This window comes from Dunckerocampus dactyliophorus, chromosome 17, assembly GCF_027744805.1.
Source record: "Dunckerocampus dactyliophorus isolate RoL2022-P2 chromosome 17, RoL_Ddac_1.1, whole genome shotgun sequence".
In the NCBI taxonomy this organism is placed as follows: Eukaryota; Metazoa; Chordata; class Actinopteri; order Syngnathiformes; family Syngnathidae; genus Dunckerocampus; species Dunckerocampus dactyliophorus.
The window spans coordinates 11,635,892-11,654,600 of record NC_072835.1 but is presented as its reverse complement, the minus strand read 5'-3'; the positions used below and the strand labels follow the sequence as shown (position 1 = coordinate 11,654,600).

The following is an 18,709-nucleotide window of genomic DNA, read 5'->3' as shown; positions in this document are numbered from 1 at the left end:
AACAAAATGTTCCTTATTTTATTTACATGGATAAAGCGGACCAAGCTCAGAGACCGGTCCTAAAGGGAGTGAACCGCCTGAATTAGGTGACCCGATAACCCATACTCCACTCCCCACAGTATTTCTCGAGGAACACGGTCGAATGCCTTCTCCAAGTCCACAAAACACTTGTGGCCTGGTTGGGCAAACTCCCATGCACCCTCAAGGACCCTGCCGAGAGTATAGAGCTGGTCAATAGTTTCACGACCAGGACGAAAACCGCACTCCTCCTCCTGAATCTGAGATTAAACTATCCGGCGGACCCTCTTCTCCAGAACCCCTGAATAGACCTTAACAGGAAGGTGGAGGAGTGTGCTCCCATGATAGTTGGCACACCCTCCGTCCCCCTTCCTAAAAAGGGGGACCACACCCCGGCCTGCCAATCCATAGGCACCACCACCGATGTCCACGTGATTTATCTTGTCATAGTCGTGTCAACCGAGACACCCCAACAGCATCCTGGGCCTGAAGGAACTCCAGGCGGATTTGATCTACTCCCGGGGCTCTGCCACCGAGGAGCTTTTTGACCATTCCATCTCGGCAAGCTCAGCCACAGAGGTATGGGATAGTCCACCGTGGAGTCCCCAGGCACTGCTTCCTCATTGGAAGATGTGTCGCTGGAATTGAGAAGGTTTTTGAAGGTTCACAACATCTCGAGTCGAGGTCAGCAGCATACACGGTGTGGACAGTGTACTGCTTCCTCCTCCTGTGCTGGCAAATGGTGGGTACAATCTCTTAGAAGCCATCCGGAAGTCATTTTCCATGGCTTCTCCGAACCCTTCCGAGTTTTTGTCTCGGTGACCGCCAGATGAGTGAAGTGGACACGAAGTCTTATGCAGCGATCATGTTTTGATCTCACAAATCTAAAGTAAGTTTGATCAAGTGTAGAATTACTACAGCTTGTGTTTGGACTGCAGCAGATGTCGAACTCTAATGAAAAAAAGCGTCTCACGTCTCATCATCGGAGCTAACGAGTGACGATGGGAACATCGAGTGGAGGTAGGATTGCAAGGTTTATAGTGTGTCTTTCTTTGTAGTGTGTCATAAAATCCACTATCCCGACGGGTTTCTAAAGACTGGAACACTGTGTGATGAAGAGGACAGCTCAAGCTAAAGGGCTCGAGACGAATGTAACACAGAGAGCGACAATAAAAGCGAGAGCGAGAGAGACTGACAAAGTGTGTGACGAAAGAATTATGAGGCAGTTAAATTCTGACGCAGAAGAAGACGACTTTAGTGGTTTTAGTTCCCAGGAGGAGGATGAAGATGGTGATGACTGACTTTTCTTGTAGGCAGTGTTTGGAAAAAAGCATTTATTTAATCGGAAGCTTAAAAAAACCTGTGTAACATTTTTTAATTTCCCATGTTATGACGTGGACACCTACGGCTTATAGACCTTTGCGGCCTATATATGTACAAATCTTTCTTTCTGTTTAAATTTAGTGGGTGCGGCTTATTACCGGTGCACTCTATAGTCAGGAAATTATGGTTATTAATTACAGAATAGTATAGAACAGGGGTCACCAACGTTTTTTCTTGTGAGAGCTACTTTTAGAAAATGAAAATGGCCACGAGCTACTCATTTTTGTAGAAATTATTTTCATACCTTTTTTCAACCCAAACAAATCAAATATGCTTGTTTTACCAAAACATTCACAAAATGCTGGTATCCACAACTCACATTTTATGTTTCAGAATACTTTTCTTTCTAGTGTTCTCACATTATTAACTGAAAACCTGAATGAAAAGCAGGCTTGCGGGCACCTCATGTGGTCGTGGGGGCCTACCTGGTGCCCGCGGGCACCTAGAATGTAATAGTATAGTAATTAATCTGTAAATGTTGTATTAGTTATGATACATAACTAACAAGGAGCCATCGCATTACGATCCTACTAGCTGCCTGTGCACGTATGTGCACAATGTTGTGTCACTTGCCATAATCCCCAAAGCTGTAAACCTTGTGGGAGCACAGCAAATGTTCCTTCTGACTCTAAAACTCTGTTGTCATGTGAAGAAACGTCAAACGTCACACGCGACTTAGTTTAATGTTTTTTTAAGTGTAAAATTGTGTAGTATAAATGGCCCCTGACTCTTGTGTTATATCCCAAGCGGGACTAACGTGGTCTTTGGACTACATCATCACTTTATTAATCTTAGAGCGACGTACAAACAGTATGAGACGCAAGCCATGACAAGGATTTCGCCCATGCTGAGTAATGAGACTTCTCTTACGTCTCTTGAGTGCAGCAGTCAGCTCGTGCTCATTAGGAAAGATGATTTCGACGAGCTCTGATCACCTCCTGTCTCACCTGGGTGAGGCCCCTCGTGAGTGCTTTGTGCTGCTGATGGGCAGGTAGCTGACTGAGAGTGAACTTGAGAGCAGGAGAGTGCTGAGGTACATGCTAATGTTGCAGTTGCACCGATCAAAAGAGGTGTCTCAGCCCAGTAAACCTATCAGTGATAGTTGGTGAGTCCCCTTGAGAGCGACGGTGCCCACTAATAGAAGAGGGCAACGATGAGTCGCAGAAAGATAGAGGAGGGTATTTTATATTTTCACTTTCAGTTGTATGGTGTTTTGATATTAAAATATTGATTCAGAATGCTTCCTTAGTGACACATTAAGTACACATGCACGTAGACATGCACGTCATGTCCGACATGAAAGATTAAAAAAAAAAAAAAACTTCTCCTCCCATACCGTGTGGAAGTGGTACATTTTTGGCTTAAGTTTAGAATGAATAAATTTGATTCTAATTGGTTAGCTTGCTAGCATGTTTTTGGAATGTGGGAGGAAACCGGAGTACCCGGAGAAAACCCACACACGCACGGGGAGAACATGCACACTCCACACAGAGATGCCCAACGGATTCCGATCTCCTGACTGTGTGGCCAACATGCTAACCACTAGGCCACCGTGCGGCCCCATAGCTTGTCTTATCTTTTCTTGTTTTATCTTACAGTAAAAATGTAACCAAAGCAGTCACAAAGAATATAGTTCTTGTGTCAGAGCTTATTAGATTCTTTCTTGAGTTTACAAAAAAATGTTTGCTGTGAATATTATGAAATGAACATTCTTAGAAGCCACTCGTTTGCAGGCTACGTACTACTGAGCCTTCAGGTTATTGTTTGTGTATCTCTGAAGAAAAGTGACCTCACTCTTGCTCATCCACTTGACTAGCCTCGTATGTCTATGGTCCAAATTATGTTGGTTGATTCTGACCTAACTCTTTGAGCGGTGCATCATTGCCGAGCACTAAACTGATGTGACAGTTTGCATTTCTTGGTCAGTAATTGTTATTTGAGTTAAGAGTTTTTAGCCCTCAAGGCGGATTTAGTATTTTTAGAGCTGCCCTATGCTCACATGGCTCAATGCATCTTGGAGAATTTACAGGTAGATGCGCAGTGACGTCATCAGTGACATTTCAACGGCAGCAGTGTATTCCATCTGACCTCAAAAAGGGACTAACCTCTTGACTTGAACTCCGCCAAATGAGAAGTGATTGCACAGAGCTTGAATTTGATTGCTGTGTGTGTTTTTTTTTTGTCTCCCACTATGAGGGCCGATACTCTCTTACTTTGCTCTTATAATATAAATATCTCAAGTTTTATGGACAAAATCCAGCCTGGCCCTTCTCATGAGTGGTTTGCATATCCTGGTGTAGCCGTTGTACTTTTGTTCAGGACATCTTCTATGAACAAAAGTGATACCTTTACTTCTGCCTTTTGCAGGTTGTTGCTGTTGTCACAAACAATTGTCTTAGGGTCTTTCTTTACAGCTCTCACAATATTTTTGTCATCAACGGGTTATGTTTTCCTTGGTCTACCTGTTTGATGTCCTTTATTGAGTACACCAGGTTTCTTTCTTCTTCAGGACCTTCCAAATGGTTGTATTGGGCATGACCATGCTTGTGCAATGGTTCTGATTAATTTCCCATCTTCTGTCAAATTCGCAGTGACTGTTTTTTTTCACCCATAGACATCTTTCTGGTTTTTATGTTGTTTACACCTCTAAATGAAGCATACACATACAAAAAACAGGTGTGTTCAAACGAAAGGTGCTATCTTCTAAGCTGTGCATTGGACCCAGATGTAAATATCTTGAAATAAGTCATCTCAATCTCATATTCATCCTTTGATGTGAAATGTTTTCTGGAGGGCACTGTAGCTACTGTACGACTTATATGAACGAACTTTTGAAAGTAATTTTCCTGCTAACTAGTGTGTATGATTTTAAAATCCACAGTGATGTGGTAGGATCATAGAGAAGAGCTTTGCCTTAGCAAGGGATACTCGGTGGCATTACATCATATTGATTGGCTTAAATCTGGTGCAAAATCTCCACCTGGGGTTCACTTACTGAGGATTAGGGAGTGAAAGATTTATGTGAAGTGCTCAGCTCCCTGTGTAACCCACTGACACTCACACAAACATGTATTATACTGTGTACAGTAGTAGTGTTTATCTTTCTGCAAGGATCTTACACTTGGATAGGCCTTCCAGAACTGAAAATGACTTTTCCTTGTAGACTGTAGTGATTGAAAAAACTATCTTCACCTGGTGTTTGCAGAATGGCACAAAATTGAACTGGAACTGTAATCTGTGCTTTTTCTTTATACTGAAATTTAATCCTAAAGCCACAAACTACTTGTGTTTTATTTGCTATCAAAACAAAATATTAATGAGTCTTTCATAAAACTTGAGTTCATATAATCTATTAATCAAGAGTCATGTGTTTTTATGCATGCACTTGTGTCAAACGAAAGCATTCCTTTAGATAGTAGCCAGTGCTTATATAACGTGCACAGTTCACCGAGATAAATAAATGCCCCACCTCAAATAGACACCTCCTTTTTCCCCTCCAAAAAAAAAAAAAAAAAATGGGACCACTTGGCTTCTGTAATTGCCTTTACTATAGCTGATACCACCATGAGTCCCATCCTTATGGCAGCATTGCAGACATGGCATCTGTAAAGCTGAAGTCTATGGATGGAACTCAAAGACAAGCATTCCAGAGAAAATGTTGCAGAACACTTCACCACTGACCAGAAACAAGGAACAAGCAAGTTACAGAAAAAAACAATCTGATGTTGCTGGAAATGGTGGAGGAAGAAAGTTAGGATAGTGTTGTAGAGAAAGTTTATGGGGTGCATTTATTTTATGTGAGACAAATGCGACAAGTGTGCAGTAAAGTTCAATATTGTAATATATTGATTGAAGTCAGCATTTTTGAAGAAAAAATGCAAATCGTATGTTTAATATTGTTGCAAAAAATGTATTTATGCAAATTAACTCCACAACAACAGTAGCCCGTGTTTCTGTTTGGGATTTGTACTCTGATTATTGTGCCTGTTGTTGCAGCGATCAAATCTGGTGATTGTGTGTCTCACCAGACACCAGTAACACGGTAACACCTAGTGACTAGTGTGGAATACAATGTTTACGTCTGTGAATGCGTCTTTAGAATGCCTTGTATTCGTATTTGAGTTCATTTAACCATATTTATGCTTGAACATTCTTAATTTAGGCAGAAAATATGTTTCATTAGCCTAACTATGCATATGTTTTGACTAATAATAGGCTGTATTCAACCACAAAACAACATGATTTATTAATTAATATATTTTTGAAAAAACGTGACTAGTGTTTGTGTATGGACAGTAAAAGCAGAGCTTTTTGGAAATGTAAGACATTTATTTAAACCTCATTTAACAACAGAACACAAGTAATGAAGTTATTTTGTTCAGCGGTAGATGAATACCTGATTTATAGTGCGCATGGGCGATTAAATGAAAAAAACATGACGTCTCCCTGGGCTCCGTGTAAGAGAGCCATGATTTTAAAGATAGTGTACATCTAATAACGCACTATATTAGCAAAGAGAGGCCAAAATACACTTGACAGCCAGTGAATTGTGTTTTTATGTGTGGAGAGATTTTGTTTAAACTCCCTTGGTGTGAAAATACCAGTGACACAGTTTATATCCCTTTTTGCGTTCACACAGATTATGGACAGTGTATGTTACAGCTATTGTAGCCTGTCATTATAAGGTTGTCTCACACTGGAACTGTGCTCACTCTTGTTATGATCATTTTCATGCCATCCAAGGCTTTTGCTTTGTTTCCCGTCTCTGAGGGAATGGCTCACTTAGTCTTTAATACTTTGTGTTTCTGCTCGCTGAAAAAGCCATGCTTCCCACCAGAATACAGTGTAGCATCGCACTCGTTACGCTGAGCCTCATTCCCCGTAGAAAAGAAATAATTTATACAATGAAATCTACATTTGTTGTGTAAATGACCACATGCTGTAGGATATTTAATCCTGCCTGCAGTCTATCCCAGTCATGTGACTTGACCTAGTTTTGACTACCTCCCTCTGCCTGTCTCTCCTCTTTTTCTCTATCACTCTCTTCCTGGCTCTTTCACTTTCTCACACTGTCTCCGCGAGTTGTTTCACTCCGATGTTTTTCTCCACTCTCTGTCTGCCTCTTTGCTGGCTACTGTTGCATGTACTTGACTGATTCAAAAATGTGTGAAATGTGTCTCTTCCTGAAGTGTAGCCAGTGTGTGAATCTGTCCTTGCATGGCAGCTTCCAAAAGCGTAAATGTTTCATATGCAGGAAGTGACTCTCAAAAACTGATTGCCATGCGACAGCGGAGCGTGAATTTTACCGACATCAGCAGCCGTCCGTCATGTTATCGTACTCAGTTCTTTTTTTTTTTTTCTTGGAGAATTGTTATGCAGAATTGCTGTTTTTGAAATGTTGTCAGCAGATCAGATTCAACGTTGCAATCTGTTTCAACGTTGTTTCCCTTTTTAATGAAGCAGCGAAGTAAAAAAAAGTACATGGAGATAATCTCGAGTATTCTGTCGTGGAACTTTGGTCAGTGCACGCCCTGGTTAGCGTATTTTTTGTTTAACGTCACAAATTGACGCAAAAATATTGCCTCCGTTCGAGTACATTTCCCTGTTCGCGAACAATATGCCGTGCGTCTTGTCATGTTATTAATATATTGCGTTAGTCCAACTGTGTTCGTAACACAGTTTTTATACACAACTGAACCCGTCATCAGCGTTTGACTGTGTAGTTCAATCCAAATCTCTGCTTTTCTTATTGCGCACGGCTTCAAAATAGCCTCCATTGAAGCCAAAGTGCCATCATTTTGATAAATCAAAGTAAAAGTAACGTTAAATGTTCATTTATCCCTTTCATTCGTCATTTATATGCAATTCAAATTGTTTTCTACATATTAAACTATAGTTCTAAACTACAAAACAAATAGTGTAACATTTTTGGTTGTCCAGAACGGATGGATTTCTTGTGGGGAAAAATCGGTTTGGTGAGAGTAAGTTTCGGTTTGAGTCAGACCTTCTGGAAGTAATTAATGACGCTAACCAAAGTTCCATTGTACTTATTTTCATTTTTTTACGTGTCCTTTCCCTTACCTTATCCTGTGAGCCAGTACATCATTCAACCTAACAGAAAAAAATGTCTGGCTATAAAATGTGTAGTACACTTCCCTCCCTAAAAGCACTAACATACTGTACATTGACATAAGCTATGTTCCTGGCAAGATATCGCTGCAAGAACAGCTGCAGCCTCCTTGGCAAAGTCTTCGGTTAGATGACATGCTCGTGCTGACCTCTTGGAATGTGTGGCATGTATTCATTCTTGAAGAGCACAACTTTGGAGTCAAACTGTGACCCAAAGCAAACCTCAACTGTCTCACTTGTGAAGTGAAAACAGTACACTACACATGCCAGTATTGTAGGACAGTTTATAGCCGTACTATTTTTTTTGGCCAAAACAATTGGATTTTAGGTTATTGTAGATCATTGTCTTTCTCTGCACATAAACTGAGTGGCCAAGACCCGAGTGTAGAGGTTTTGTCTTTATTTTGCTGGGACACTGATATGGAAAATGTTGATTTGTGGTGTGGATGTGACAAAGACGTTTGTGTCAAAAGTGTCATTTGTCCTAATGTAGTGTGATCATATTTTGATTACGCACTACGACAGGCTTTAATTATTTATAACTATTTATCTCACAACAAGCACAATAATAACATGATAGTAACAATAAGAGTCGTCATCATAAAAAGAACACAGGCTACGGTTATGGCCGTACTCCAGCTAAAACTCAACTCTGAATCCCGGACATCACTTTCTGTCTACACGTCGGGAAACAAACAAGAGCATGAGTCTTATTTATGTCTTAAATAACTTATTTTCCCTTATTATATCTACTATATTGGGTAATATGAGTGTAAAGGTGACTATAGGGGTGTTATTTCATGTCTAGAGGGCTCTAATGAAGGTAAAAAAAATTTATTTAGAAAGTCAAACAAGTTTTTTATGCTCAAACTATGAAAATATTCAGTTTAATAATATTGATTCCTACTTCTACTTCCCGTGGCTTCTTCTTCATTGGTGTTCTGCGGCTACTTCGTCTTTTTCGACGGCCTGGGCATCAAATCTAGGAATCTAATTTTTTTTTAAATTACCAACGCTAGTCTCGAGACTCGATGTGCAACCGTATTTACGGGACCTCAACTCAGCAAGTATAAAAGAATTCTCCGTGCATATGTCGTGATGTTTCTTTTGCTTTTTGCAACTTTTTTGCAACACTAATTCAAAAGGCCACCCACACGGCAGCTTCTCGGGAATTGCGTCACATGCAGCAGAGCACAAAACAATGAAAACCAGTACAGTTTCAGAAAAAACAGGATGGCCAGGACAGCCATATGAAAACAGTACATCTACCTGGGAAAACAAGACCATTGCTCACCCAATCCGAATGCTTTAGTTTCAGAGCTAGCTCGAATTCATGTAGTGATACTCCGTCACAGGTGTATCGTTTACAACCAGTAAGATTTGCCATCCTTGATAAGATTATTATGATAGTTGTCCTCCCCTGGAGTCAACTCCGTAAGGGAGCTTTACACACTGGATTCCACTAGACATGTTTTAATCCCTCGTTCATAGTTAATGGGTCCATTTTAAAAGGCTGTTGCAGCCATAGAGCACATTTATCTGCTCTGTCTAATGTAGCCTGTAATTTCACTCCGACTCAATTTTTGTTTTTCATTGTCTTTGTGTTTCAGTGCATGTCCATGCAAAACAGCTGCAGCGCCAGATGTTTTTGTTTCAAGTTTTGAATTATGTACCATTTCTGTCACAACATTCTGCTTCCTGTGATGTGTGTATAGATTGTGTAAACACGTTTCTTCTTGCAGATGCGCCAATGCTCATTTCTAAAAAATAGATGTTTCCTCAAAAGTCAAATCATTTGAAGTAAAACGTCAGTATTCTTGCTGCAGGTTTTTTTTTAATTCACCACTCCAATGAAGTGAGATTGGCAGGACGAGTAAACAACAGCGCAAGTCTTGAATTAGGCATGCATCAATTTTGATTGATAAATCTGGGTCAGTTATAGAAACACATTGTTCTTTGGAGGACGTTGATGGTAGTTCTTCTTTGTGTTTTGTCCTTGGGGGCTTGTACGTGTTTATATCCGCAGTACCTTATTTTGAGATGTACTGGGCCAAAGCAGCAGGAGGGGGGTTAATAGGACAATCTGCTCTCCCGTTGAGACGCTAACATGGGTGTGTGGAGCCAAATTAGTGGGCTAACAGGAAGCGTGCTCTTGGGCCTTCTGGTAGGAGTGAGGCAGATGAGTGGGGAACAGGTCGCAAAGCGTTCTGCCTCGGAGCAACTCTGCACTAAAGTGTTACATTTCACTCCACAAGTACATCAGTCCACACTGTGAAATCAAGCTTTATTTCTCCATGTAGTTTTTGCTGGAGGTAATTCCCTTTGATCACCTTATAACGTCAGCTGTGATCAAGGAAAATGAAGTCCAGGACTCGTATCTAATTGCATTGCTTATTTAAAGCAAAAATAGGACTTTGGATGCAGGATTGAAGTTTCGAGTCCAAGCTATCTCTGAAAAAATGCTTGACTTATATCTACTGGCCGTCCGTTACAAGAAGCCTGTACAACATGGTTACATCACTGCTTCTCTGGTGGTGATATTTCATGTGTGCCAAGACTTCGTCATGTGAAAATCTACTTTGTGGAGGAGAAGAGCCTAACAGCCCTTGATTTTTATGTCCTTCCTTGTGTCTGTTCCCGGGTCAAAGCAGGCTCTTTGTACCCTTGCAGCTTTTTTGGAATCCAATCATACAAATTTGATTAGAGTTGTTCGCCCGAGTACGCAGTGAGGTCCTTGTTCACGTATTTGCCCCGAAGAAAGGATTTGACGTGCACAAGCAGACTTTGAACCAACCCCTTTGTTTCTGTTTCTTCCCCTGTAACCTCATTTGCCACACTCTTTTAGTTTCTCTTCCTCCCTTTTGCAACCCATGCCTCCTCCCCAGCCTGTCTGTCATTGTTGCTTCTGCCGTTGCCTTTATAATGTCACAGCAACATAAATAATCAGTGGCTCCTACTTGCATGTCCAGTTAAGGTTGGCTTTACACTGCAAGTCGAACTGCCCATGCACGCACACCCACAATGCATTTTACAACTACATGTGTTTCAACATCAGGCAGCGAAGACACGGCAGTAAACAATAAAAATAAACCATATGTAAGATAACATTTAGTTGGCCTGGACTGACTCTTCCCCCAGATTTAAGAGATTTTCTTGACGGTACTCCACTGGCTGCCCTCAGCAATCATTTTCCTCATTTATTGGTCAGAGCACTTCGACTTTAGCATATGTAAAGATCTCGGCTTTCTCTGTCCTTTGGATTGATTTCAGCTGATTGGGTGATGTGGGTGTGTTGTTTGGGTAGAAACCTGTGTGTATACAGCTACATATCTGATTCATGTTGTTTTTTTTTAATCTACATTTGGAAGAGGCCTGATTCCATGTGTTTTTTTTTTCTTTCATGCCGCTGTGACCCAAATCCGAATTGTACTACTTGGGAACATTTGGACCATGTTGTTTAAATCCAGTGTAAGCCAACCCTGAACTTTATTACGTTTTAAACAATGCTTTGATTTAAGGCAGTGCTTCTCAATTAATGGGTGGTGGGTGGGGGTGGTGGGGGATGTCAGGGGGCCAAGAGTAAACCTGGGAATCGTTTCAAGTTGTTGCAGATGTGATCGTATTCAGAATACTGGTGCCAGCAACTCATGCAGTGGTTTGTACACATAAGTAAATATCAGGTTCTCAATGCTATTTCAAGTTCGGGGGGGTGACTCTGAAAAACTGACTGTGGTCTGTCACATGTATGAACATGTGCTGTATTTTACATGAAAAATAGAGTTATTAGAGTTTTCAGGGTCAGATTATGAGCATACTCAGATGCGTGAAAAGAGCTTGAGTGCAGTGAAGGCTCTGGATTAGCCAGTAGATTTGTACTGCTCAGTAAAAACAGTCCTCAAGCTGTGGTTTGATAGGTGATCTTTGACAGTTATACCTTTTTCACAGACGGCTTGCTGCTCCAAATGCCACAACAGGGCAACTGCCACTTTCATTACGCTCTGTCTCTGCAACGGCAGCTCTAATAATCTATTTCCTTTTTTCCTAGTTGTTACTGAAAGGTGCCCCTGTTCATTTCAAAAGTGCCCCATATTAGCTCTCGCAAAGCGCAGTCGCGGAGTAAGTCATTCAATAAATCTGTCTAATTAAGTTTTTATTGCCGGACCAGAGCACAACACAGATTTTGTTACTCTAGGAACAAAATGTTATTCACAAAATAATTGTTATTCACAAAAATGTTCACTTAATTTGGATTAGTGATATATTAACCGATTGCATCAGATTCCACTGATGCTTTGGGGGGGAAGAGGAGGTTGTAAAATGATGTTTTCCTTTCACTGATTCAGTTTGTTGTGTCTGAATTGGACAATTACGTCTTCAAATCAAGGTTTTCTTGATTATGTCTGATTTTCTGTCTTGGACTGAAAGAGGCCTCAGGTAGGCTACTAACGTTATACCAGTCAACCAATGTAGACTAGTAGGGCTGCTAAAAAGTGTATTTATTTAAACTTTTTATTGTCTACTTTCGATACACATGCACGTCAGTATTAGTAACCCTCTGCTTTAAGTTAGCCACAATTTACAAAATGGTGTTGGTAATCTCTAGGATGACTAATAAGTTGTTTGTGTTATATTACTGGTCAGGCGTTGCTTTCGATGCAATAAATATAGGCGCTCAGAGGCTTGTTGTCTTTTTATTATTAGGAATAAAGCGGCGTTTACACACATTTTGTCTCCGCATTGTCCCGCAATTTGCAGTGGCAATGTGTGTCATCTATTTATTTATTTATGGCCACGCCTGAAAAGCATGAAGACTAGTTTGCGCACTATTTGCTTTGTGTTTACGCACAGATTATGCACTTGGCAAGCAATTCGTGGACGAAACTGGTGCACATTGGCATGAACTGACCACGCTCCTGCTGACTTATTTACACCTTGTCAAGTAGTGTCTATTTCACGACAATGGTACGCACGATACGCATTGTTTTCCCGCACGGGTAAGCATTGTCACCACCACTTCCCGCAAAGCAGTTCTGGCATTATTTGGTCCCGCTGCCTCCTACAGTGTCCCGCTTAACGCCACTCACCAGCAGGCATCACCCCCATAGCTTCATTAATTTGCGTTCCTGTTAAGGAATAATACCCAACGTTCATTATTTATTGAAGTGCAATTTTGTTCACATAAACTTGATACTCCATTTTATTTATTGTTTTTATTGTAATGTTTTTTTATTCATAGAGGTCTATTCTTTATTGCTTTTGGTTTTTATTTAAGTGCAATTTCTGCGAAAAGAGATTGAGAGTCCATTTTATTTTCATTGTTTGTTTTTTTTTGTTTAATGTATTATGTTGTTTAATTTATTGTATTTAAGCTCTTGACATTCTAATTACAATGTTAAATACTCTTGACAAATTAAAGTGTATTGCTTTTGATACGGAGTACTCGCATTACCATGCCATTTAATATTACATGAATGAAAAATGGTCTCATTATAATGTTGACAATAATATAATTTATCAGCAATAATTTGTATTCTTCTTATTTGTATTATTCTTTCAGCAAAATTTGTTATTGTGGCAGGCCTGATCACTTGCAAATTTCCAAGTTCCGTGATGTTTTGGGCTTTATTTCAGATTGAGAGTCACTTGTTTCTTTCGTGAGACCTGGTAACACTGTCACACATACCGCTAGCTTACCGTTGGTTTCATTTGGTGCGCTTACTACATGCTTATATAGTAGTAATAATATCGTAATAATAATCTCTTTGAATGTGAATATAGTATGTCTTCTGAATGCTTATACTTGTAATGTAGTTAATTTAGCCATTTTTATACTTGAAAATAAAAAAAATCCCTTAAACTAGAAATAACATTTTCAAAAAAGGACATGCGGCTTTCTTGTTCATCACGTCAAAAATTAGTTTGGGTAGGCTTGATGGCAATCTTTCTAGGAGGCTAGTGGGAATGTTGCTCCAGGTAGTGAAGATGGCTTCACGGAGGGCATCCACTGTCTGGAAATGATGTCCATTTTTGTAAACTTCCCTTGCCATCCATCCCCAAATGTTCTCAGTTGGATGTAGACCAGCGGAACACACAGGATGGTCCAAAAGAGTGAGGTTATTCCTCTGGAAGGAGTCCTTTGTCAGGCGGGCATTGTGAACTGCACAGTTGTCCTGTTCAAAAAGCTAGTCATTACCACACAGACGAGGGCCCTCCGTCATGACGGATGCCCACTGCAACACTTCAGACACAGCCAGCTGCCGTTTGATGCCCCTGCACAACGTGAAGCTCCATTGTTCCATTGAAGGAAAAAGCACCCTAGATAGTGATGACGCCCTCTCGGAAAACATCTCAGGTGGGATCTCTTTATCATGCCGGTAACATCGGAAGCCATCAGGACCGTTAAGGTTACATATTTTCTCATCAGAGACTAAAACTCACTTTTTGGTGCTCTCATGCAGGCGTGTATTTGGAAAAACTGAGCTGGAGAAAGTTGAAGTGCAACATGCAGACGGATGACTGGATCATCCAGAACTCATCTCAATGCACCAAAAGCCTTTTCTAAACATATCTTATACTATTAGAAACTTCTTTCATTGTCTTTCAAAAGGCACTGATAAATTAAAATAAGGGCTGCTTTTTGTATTTCAAACATTTCTGAATAAAGTCACTGCAACAAAGACGTGCTAAAACAGTGCGAAAATACTAAACTATCTCAGTTTTGTGTATCTCTTTCTTGTTCTGACCTTGTCAGGATTATATAAAAAAATAACACGTGCATATTGGGTACACGTGGGAGAACACTTGAGTCTCGTGGGCTGTTGTAGAGGACAAACAAAAGGAAGGACAAACTTGTTCTTTCACAGCGTGTTTTGTCACAAAGCATCTTCCAGTCTTGCTGTTGAAATAGTGCCCATGCTGAATGACAGTCATGTTGTAAACTGTGGCGATTGATGGTTCCTTTGCTGGCTTGTCCTCTGCTCTACTGGGATCTTTTACCCTGGAGTCCAATATGGGAAAGGCTTTTTTTTTTATTGCACCTGGGAGATGCATTAAGGGCACAGTGAACTTTGACCTTGGGCTTGATCACCTTGGCAACGCAGGACGGGAACAACCCTTAAGAGAGCTGTGCTGCAAATCCTTCAAATCTAATAAATGCCTCAATGTATTTCAATCAAAAGAAAAAGTTTGTGGGGTCTTGTAAAGTCTGGAAGCACTTTCACGGATGTGTCTGTGGTATGTGTGTGTTGCCCGTGTTTTCATGAGAATGTTGGCATTCATATTATTGCTTTATATCAACGATGACACTCGTTTTATTTAATTTAATGAAAGAACAACTTTTGAGAATTGGAATGAAAATTAAAATGCACCCTATCTATAATGAGGAAAACCTTAGTGTTTGCGTCGCTTACCCGAGATCACCAACAAGAACGATGCTGATTGGCTGCTTGTTGTGGGCGGCAGGGGGGGAAGTGTGGAGGGGAGGGGTGCTTTTGTCCCCGGAAGACCGTATCGTGCAGTTTTTAAAGCCAACGGGATCTTCCCTCCTTTAATGTGAATCGCTGAAAAAAGATCAAACATTTCTCTAATCAAGGTCCTGCTGCTGTGGGCAAACATACAGTATACTGATGCACTGCGATAAAGTGGTTTTAATGAAAAGACATGTACCACCCAAACCACTGATGACAGCAATACGATACAGAAGACTTACTGATGAGACCTGTACCGGCGATACCACTGAAGACAGTGCTGCAATGTCGAGAAGATTTAATGCACAGTACTGTACCAGCGACACCAGTGATGACAGCACATGCTGACCCACCCCCCCCGCCCACACAAACACACACACACACACACACACATTCAAGCCACTTATTTGCCATTTATCCCAAGGCCTGCCAAGTAATGTCCTTTACTTGGAATCATTAATGACGACAACAGAACAAGGCATTGCTTTGTATTTTTTTTTACAGCTTTGACAGAAATGTTTGATTGAAATCTCAATACTCACTAAAACATGCATGTTTTTACACACTCATATCTGCAAACCTTCCAAACACCAAGTATCACAATCCCAGACATTCCATCATGGGGAACTAATTCTTCCTTGCCTATTTTAAATGTCATGATGAGCTTAGCTGGAGTGAGGTGTTCTTCACTGTGGTAATAAAAGGACTTTATTGGTCTCAAACCAAAGTTAGTATGACTCTCCCACTTGTGGATTTTGATATTTGATGGAAATCTAAAGGTTTTTGTGAGAACTGCATGTAAATCGCAATTTATGTTTCACCAACTGTGAAACAGAAACAGGCCACAGTAGGGTTGGGTATTGTTTACATATTATTCGATACCGGTGCCTAATTGGTACTTAAACAACGCCAAAGGAAAACTTTCACATTTGTATTTTTATGGAATATTGTGGCATGCAAGTTGAACAGAATAGTAATTAAATACTTGAATATTATAAATAAAATGATACCTAAGTAATAATTTCACCCATATGAAATAAAATCCACAACAAATTGTCATAAATTAAAACAGCAAAACCTGCAGCAATATAAAACAAATGGAATGTGCAAAAAACCAAAACACTGATAAAAGTCAATGGACACGCTCAGGACAAATGTGCAGGAATTAAAGCTCAACTGTATTCTCACTGCCAAACGTTGCAGCCATTGTTCAGGCTTTGGATGATAAGCTGGATGACCTTCATGCCCATGCCATTTAGCAGCGGGATATCAGGAAATATGGTGTCCTCTCTTTCACTGGAACTTGGCTGATTTCAAGAGAACCGCATGGCACTATCACACCAGACCTCACATACTGCCGGGGGGAATTTGCATCTATAAACACAGCTAGGATGGGACTCAAACTGGATCCTATCCATCTGTCTCATTTCACATGATGCAAGTGTAACACACTTAAAAAAAAAAAAAAGTACATAACTTAAAAAGTACCCAAGCTAACTAAGTCTAACTTCTGTTTAAGTTGGTGCCGTTTCTTCATTTCACAATTAAAGATCACCGCAGCAGACAGAACTCATCATTTGGCTTAATAGTACAAATAATGCTCATCTGCTGAAAGTTGTCAACCCAAAGGCCTACCGCAATACCATAACAAGTAACACATTTGGGACACACAATGTAACTGCGCCATATGGACTATGCGGGCGTTGAAATAAACGCTTACACTCAAATACACATGCAAAACAATACTAGCATTTATAACTCACAAGGCACGCTGAAAAGCCCGCATCCGCACTTGCCCAACAGTAAGTTACCCAGCATGCATTAGGTTATTTCTGGCTGCACCGTGAGTGAGGGTAGGCATATGAGTAGATGTCGGTTTGTGTTGTGTGAGTAAGAGTATAAATGTCAAGCTCGAGCAAATTGATGTTATAGACAGCAGCGTCTCGACATAGCAGCCATAGCCCAGACTTGTCAAAAATAGAGTGTCAAAAATAGACAAATAGATGGGTGTCTCAATTAATCGCGTTTTTTCACCATTCGGTTGGAGCCATGGGTGTGAATTACTCTTGAAAAATCCTAACTGAATATTTTTTTTGCTCCAGCAAATTGTTGCTGTTTGAAATTTAGATTGTCCAGTGAATGTTGTATCTGACCATCCATCACGGACAGTGAACTTGTTTTTGTTTTCAATTTACAATCAATTAAGGCATGACTGTTAATTCCATCACATACAATTACATCTGACCAATAAAACGGACTGATTTATGAGTGTGTGCTGCCGTGACAGGTACCTGGGACTCAATTCGGATAATGCATTCACTATGCTCAATGACTTGTGACCTCAGACGGAGACAGTCCAGCTCCTCAGCCTAATTTGACATTTTCCACAGAGCTATTAACTGTAGTCAATTTTTGTAGCTTTTTCCATGCGGTATGCCAGTGATGGGAAGCATTGGAAAGACTCGTCAACTCAAGAGCCCTTTCTTTGCTTACAGTGCGGAGTTGATGTTTTGCCATTGGCTCTGAGGTTAGAAGCCACTTGGCCACAAAGCTGTAAATGTGAGAGGTTGATTGGGTCAGACTGTGGTACGGTGCTGGCACGGGCATGATCCTCAAACAAAGGGCGCAATAAGCGACATTTGGCATGCTTTTTATATGGGTGTTTTTTTGGCTCAAAGGAATGCGGTTTTCGTTTTTTCCCTCTCAATTGTATTTGTATTCCATGCTCTTGCTCTTCTTGCAGTCACTTATTTTATCTTTAATTATGTCGTTAAAGGGTTCCTGAAGCCCCAGTGCTCGTTGGCTCCTCCTATGCAGCGAGGCCGCTCAAGCGAGGCTTGTTCCTGTTTCAGTGGCATGTGTCCCCTCCATCAGCGTCGCCTATCCTCAGGTAATGTTGTCTGGCCTCATCAAACCTGTTCTACCTGTGTGCATGTTGGTTCTATGATTAAAAGGGAGTCAATTGCTCCCTGTGCACTACCAGGTAAGAAATTGATTTACTGAGTAAAATAAATTTGCATTTGTTGAACAGCAGCACAACTTTTTAAAAATCAGTAATAAGAAAGCTACCGTTTTATAGTACTGTTGAAGATGTTGTTGAAATCTGACTGAGATAAATTACTATTTTTTGGGGGGTGTTTTGCAGCATAATCCTATTCAAGCTCTCAACACACTAAAGATATGATCTACTGTAGTAATGACATAATCAGTTGTCATATTTGTATACTGTTACGACAATTGTATCAAGTCTCATATACTGTAGTGGAAAGGTTTTGCGTTTTTCAACGGCACACAGTGCCTCGGGTAGAAGGTGTGACTGCAGGCCTTTCTCGAGACAGCGCTGTGCCTGGTTGATATGATTTATGTTGCGTTTGCATGCGGAGGCCCAGTGATTGACAAGGTAACAAAGGTGTTCTGGTTTCTTCCTGAATACACGTAAACCTTCATCACATGTAATCTGCGTCTGACATTTTTCAAAATTTTGTAGTTAATGAATGGGAGGTGTCCAAGTGGTTCCAGTACAGTGGCTACTGCTGATATACTGTATGTATCGCAGCCAAAGCTCACTTGTGATGCAATGGATTGTCAGTGGTTGTCATGTCGTGAAGAGGCATACTAATCAGCTCTCCAATCCGAACTTTCTTGCTAGCTTGACGTTTATGTTCTACCCTTTTTCCGGATCAACATTTGCAATAAGAGTGACTGTTGTAATT

General features: G+C 40.6%; 1 protein-coding gene across 4 annotated transcripts in view; it reads left to right on the top strand.

Moving 5' to 3' along the window:
• The window catches only part of LOC129169704 (retinoic acid receptor RXR-alpha-A), a 118,218-nt gene that overhangs the window by 14,230 nt on the left and 85,279 nt on the right, over positions 1-18,709 (top strand). For all 4 annotated transcript variants that reach the window (XM_054756349.1, XM_054756350.1, XM_054756351.1 and 1 more), the window contains exon 2: positions 17,773-17,886. In XM_054756349.1, the coding sequence (XP_054612324.1) occupies positions 17,773-17,886 (114 nt within the window). The remainder of the gene's footprint in view (positions 1-17,772; positions 17,887-18,709) is intronic.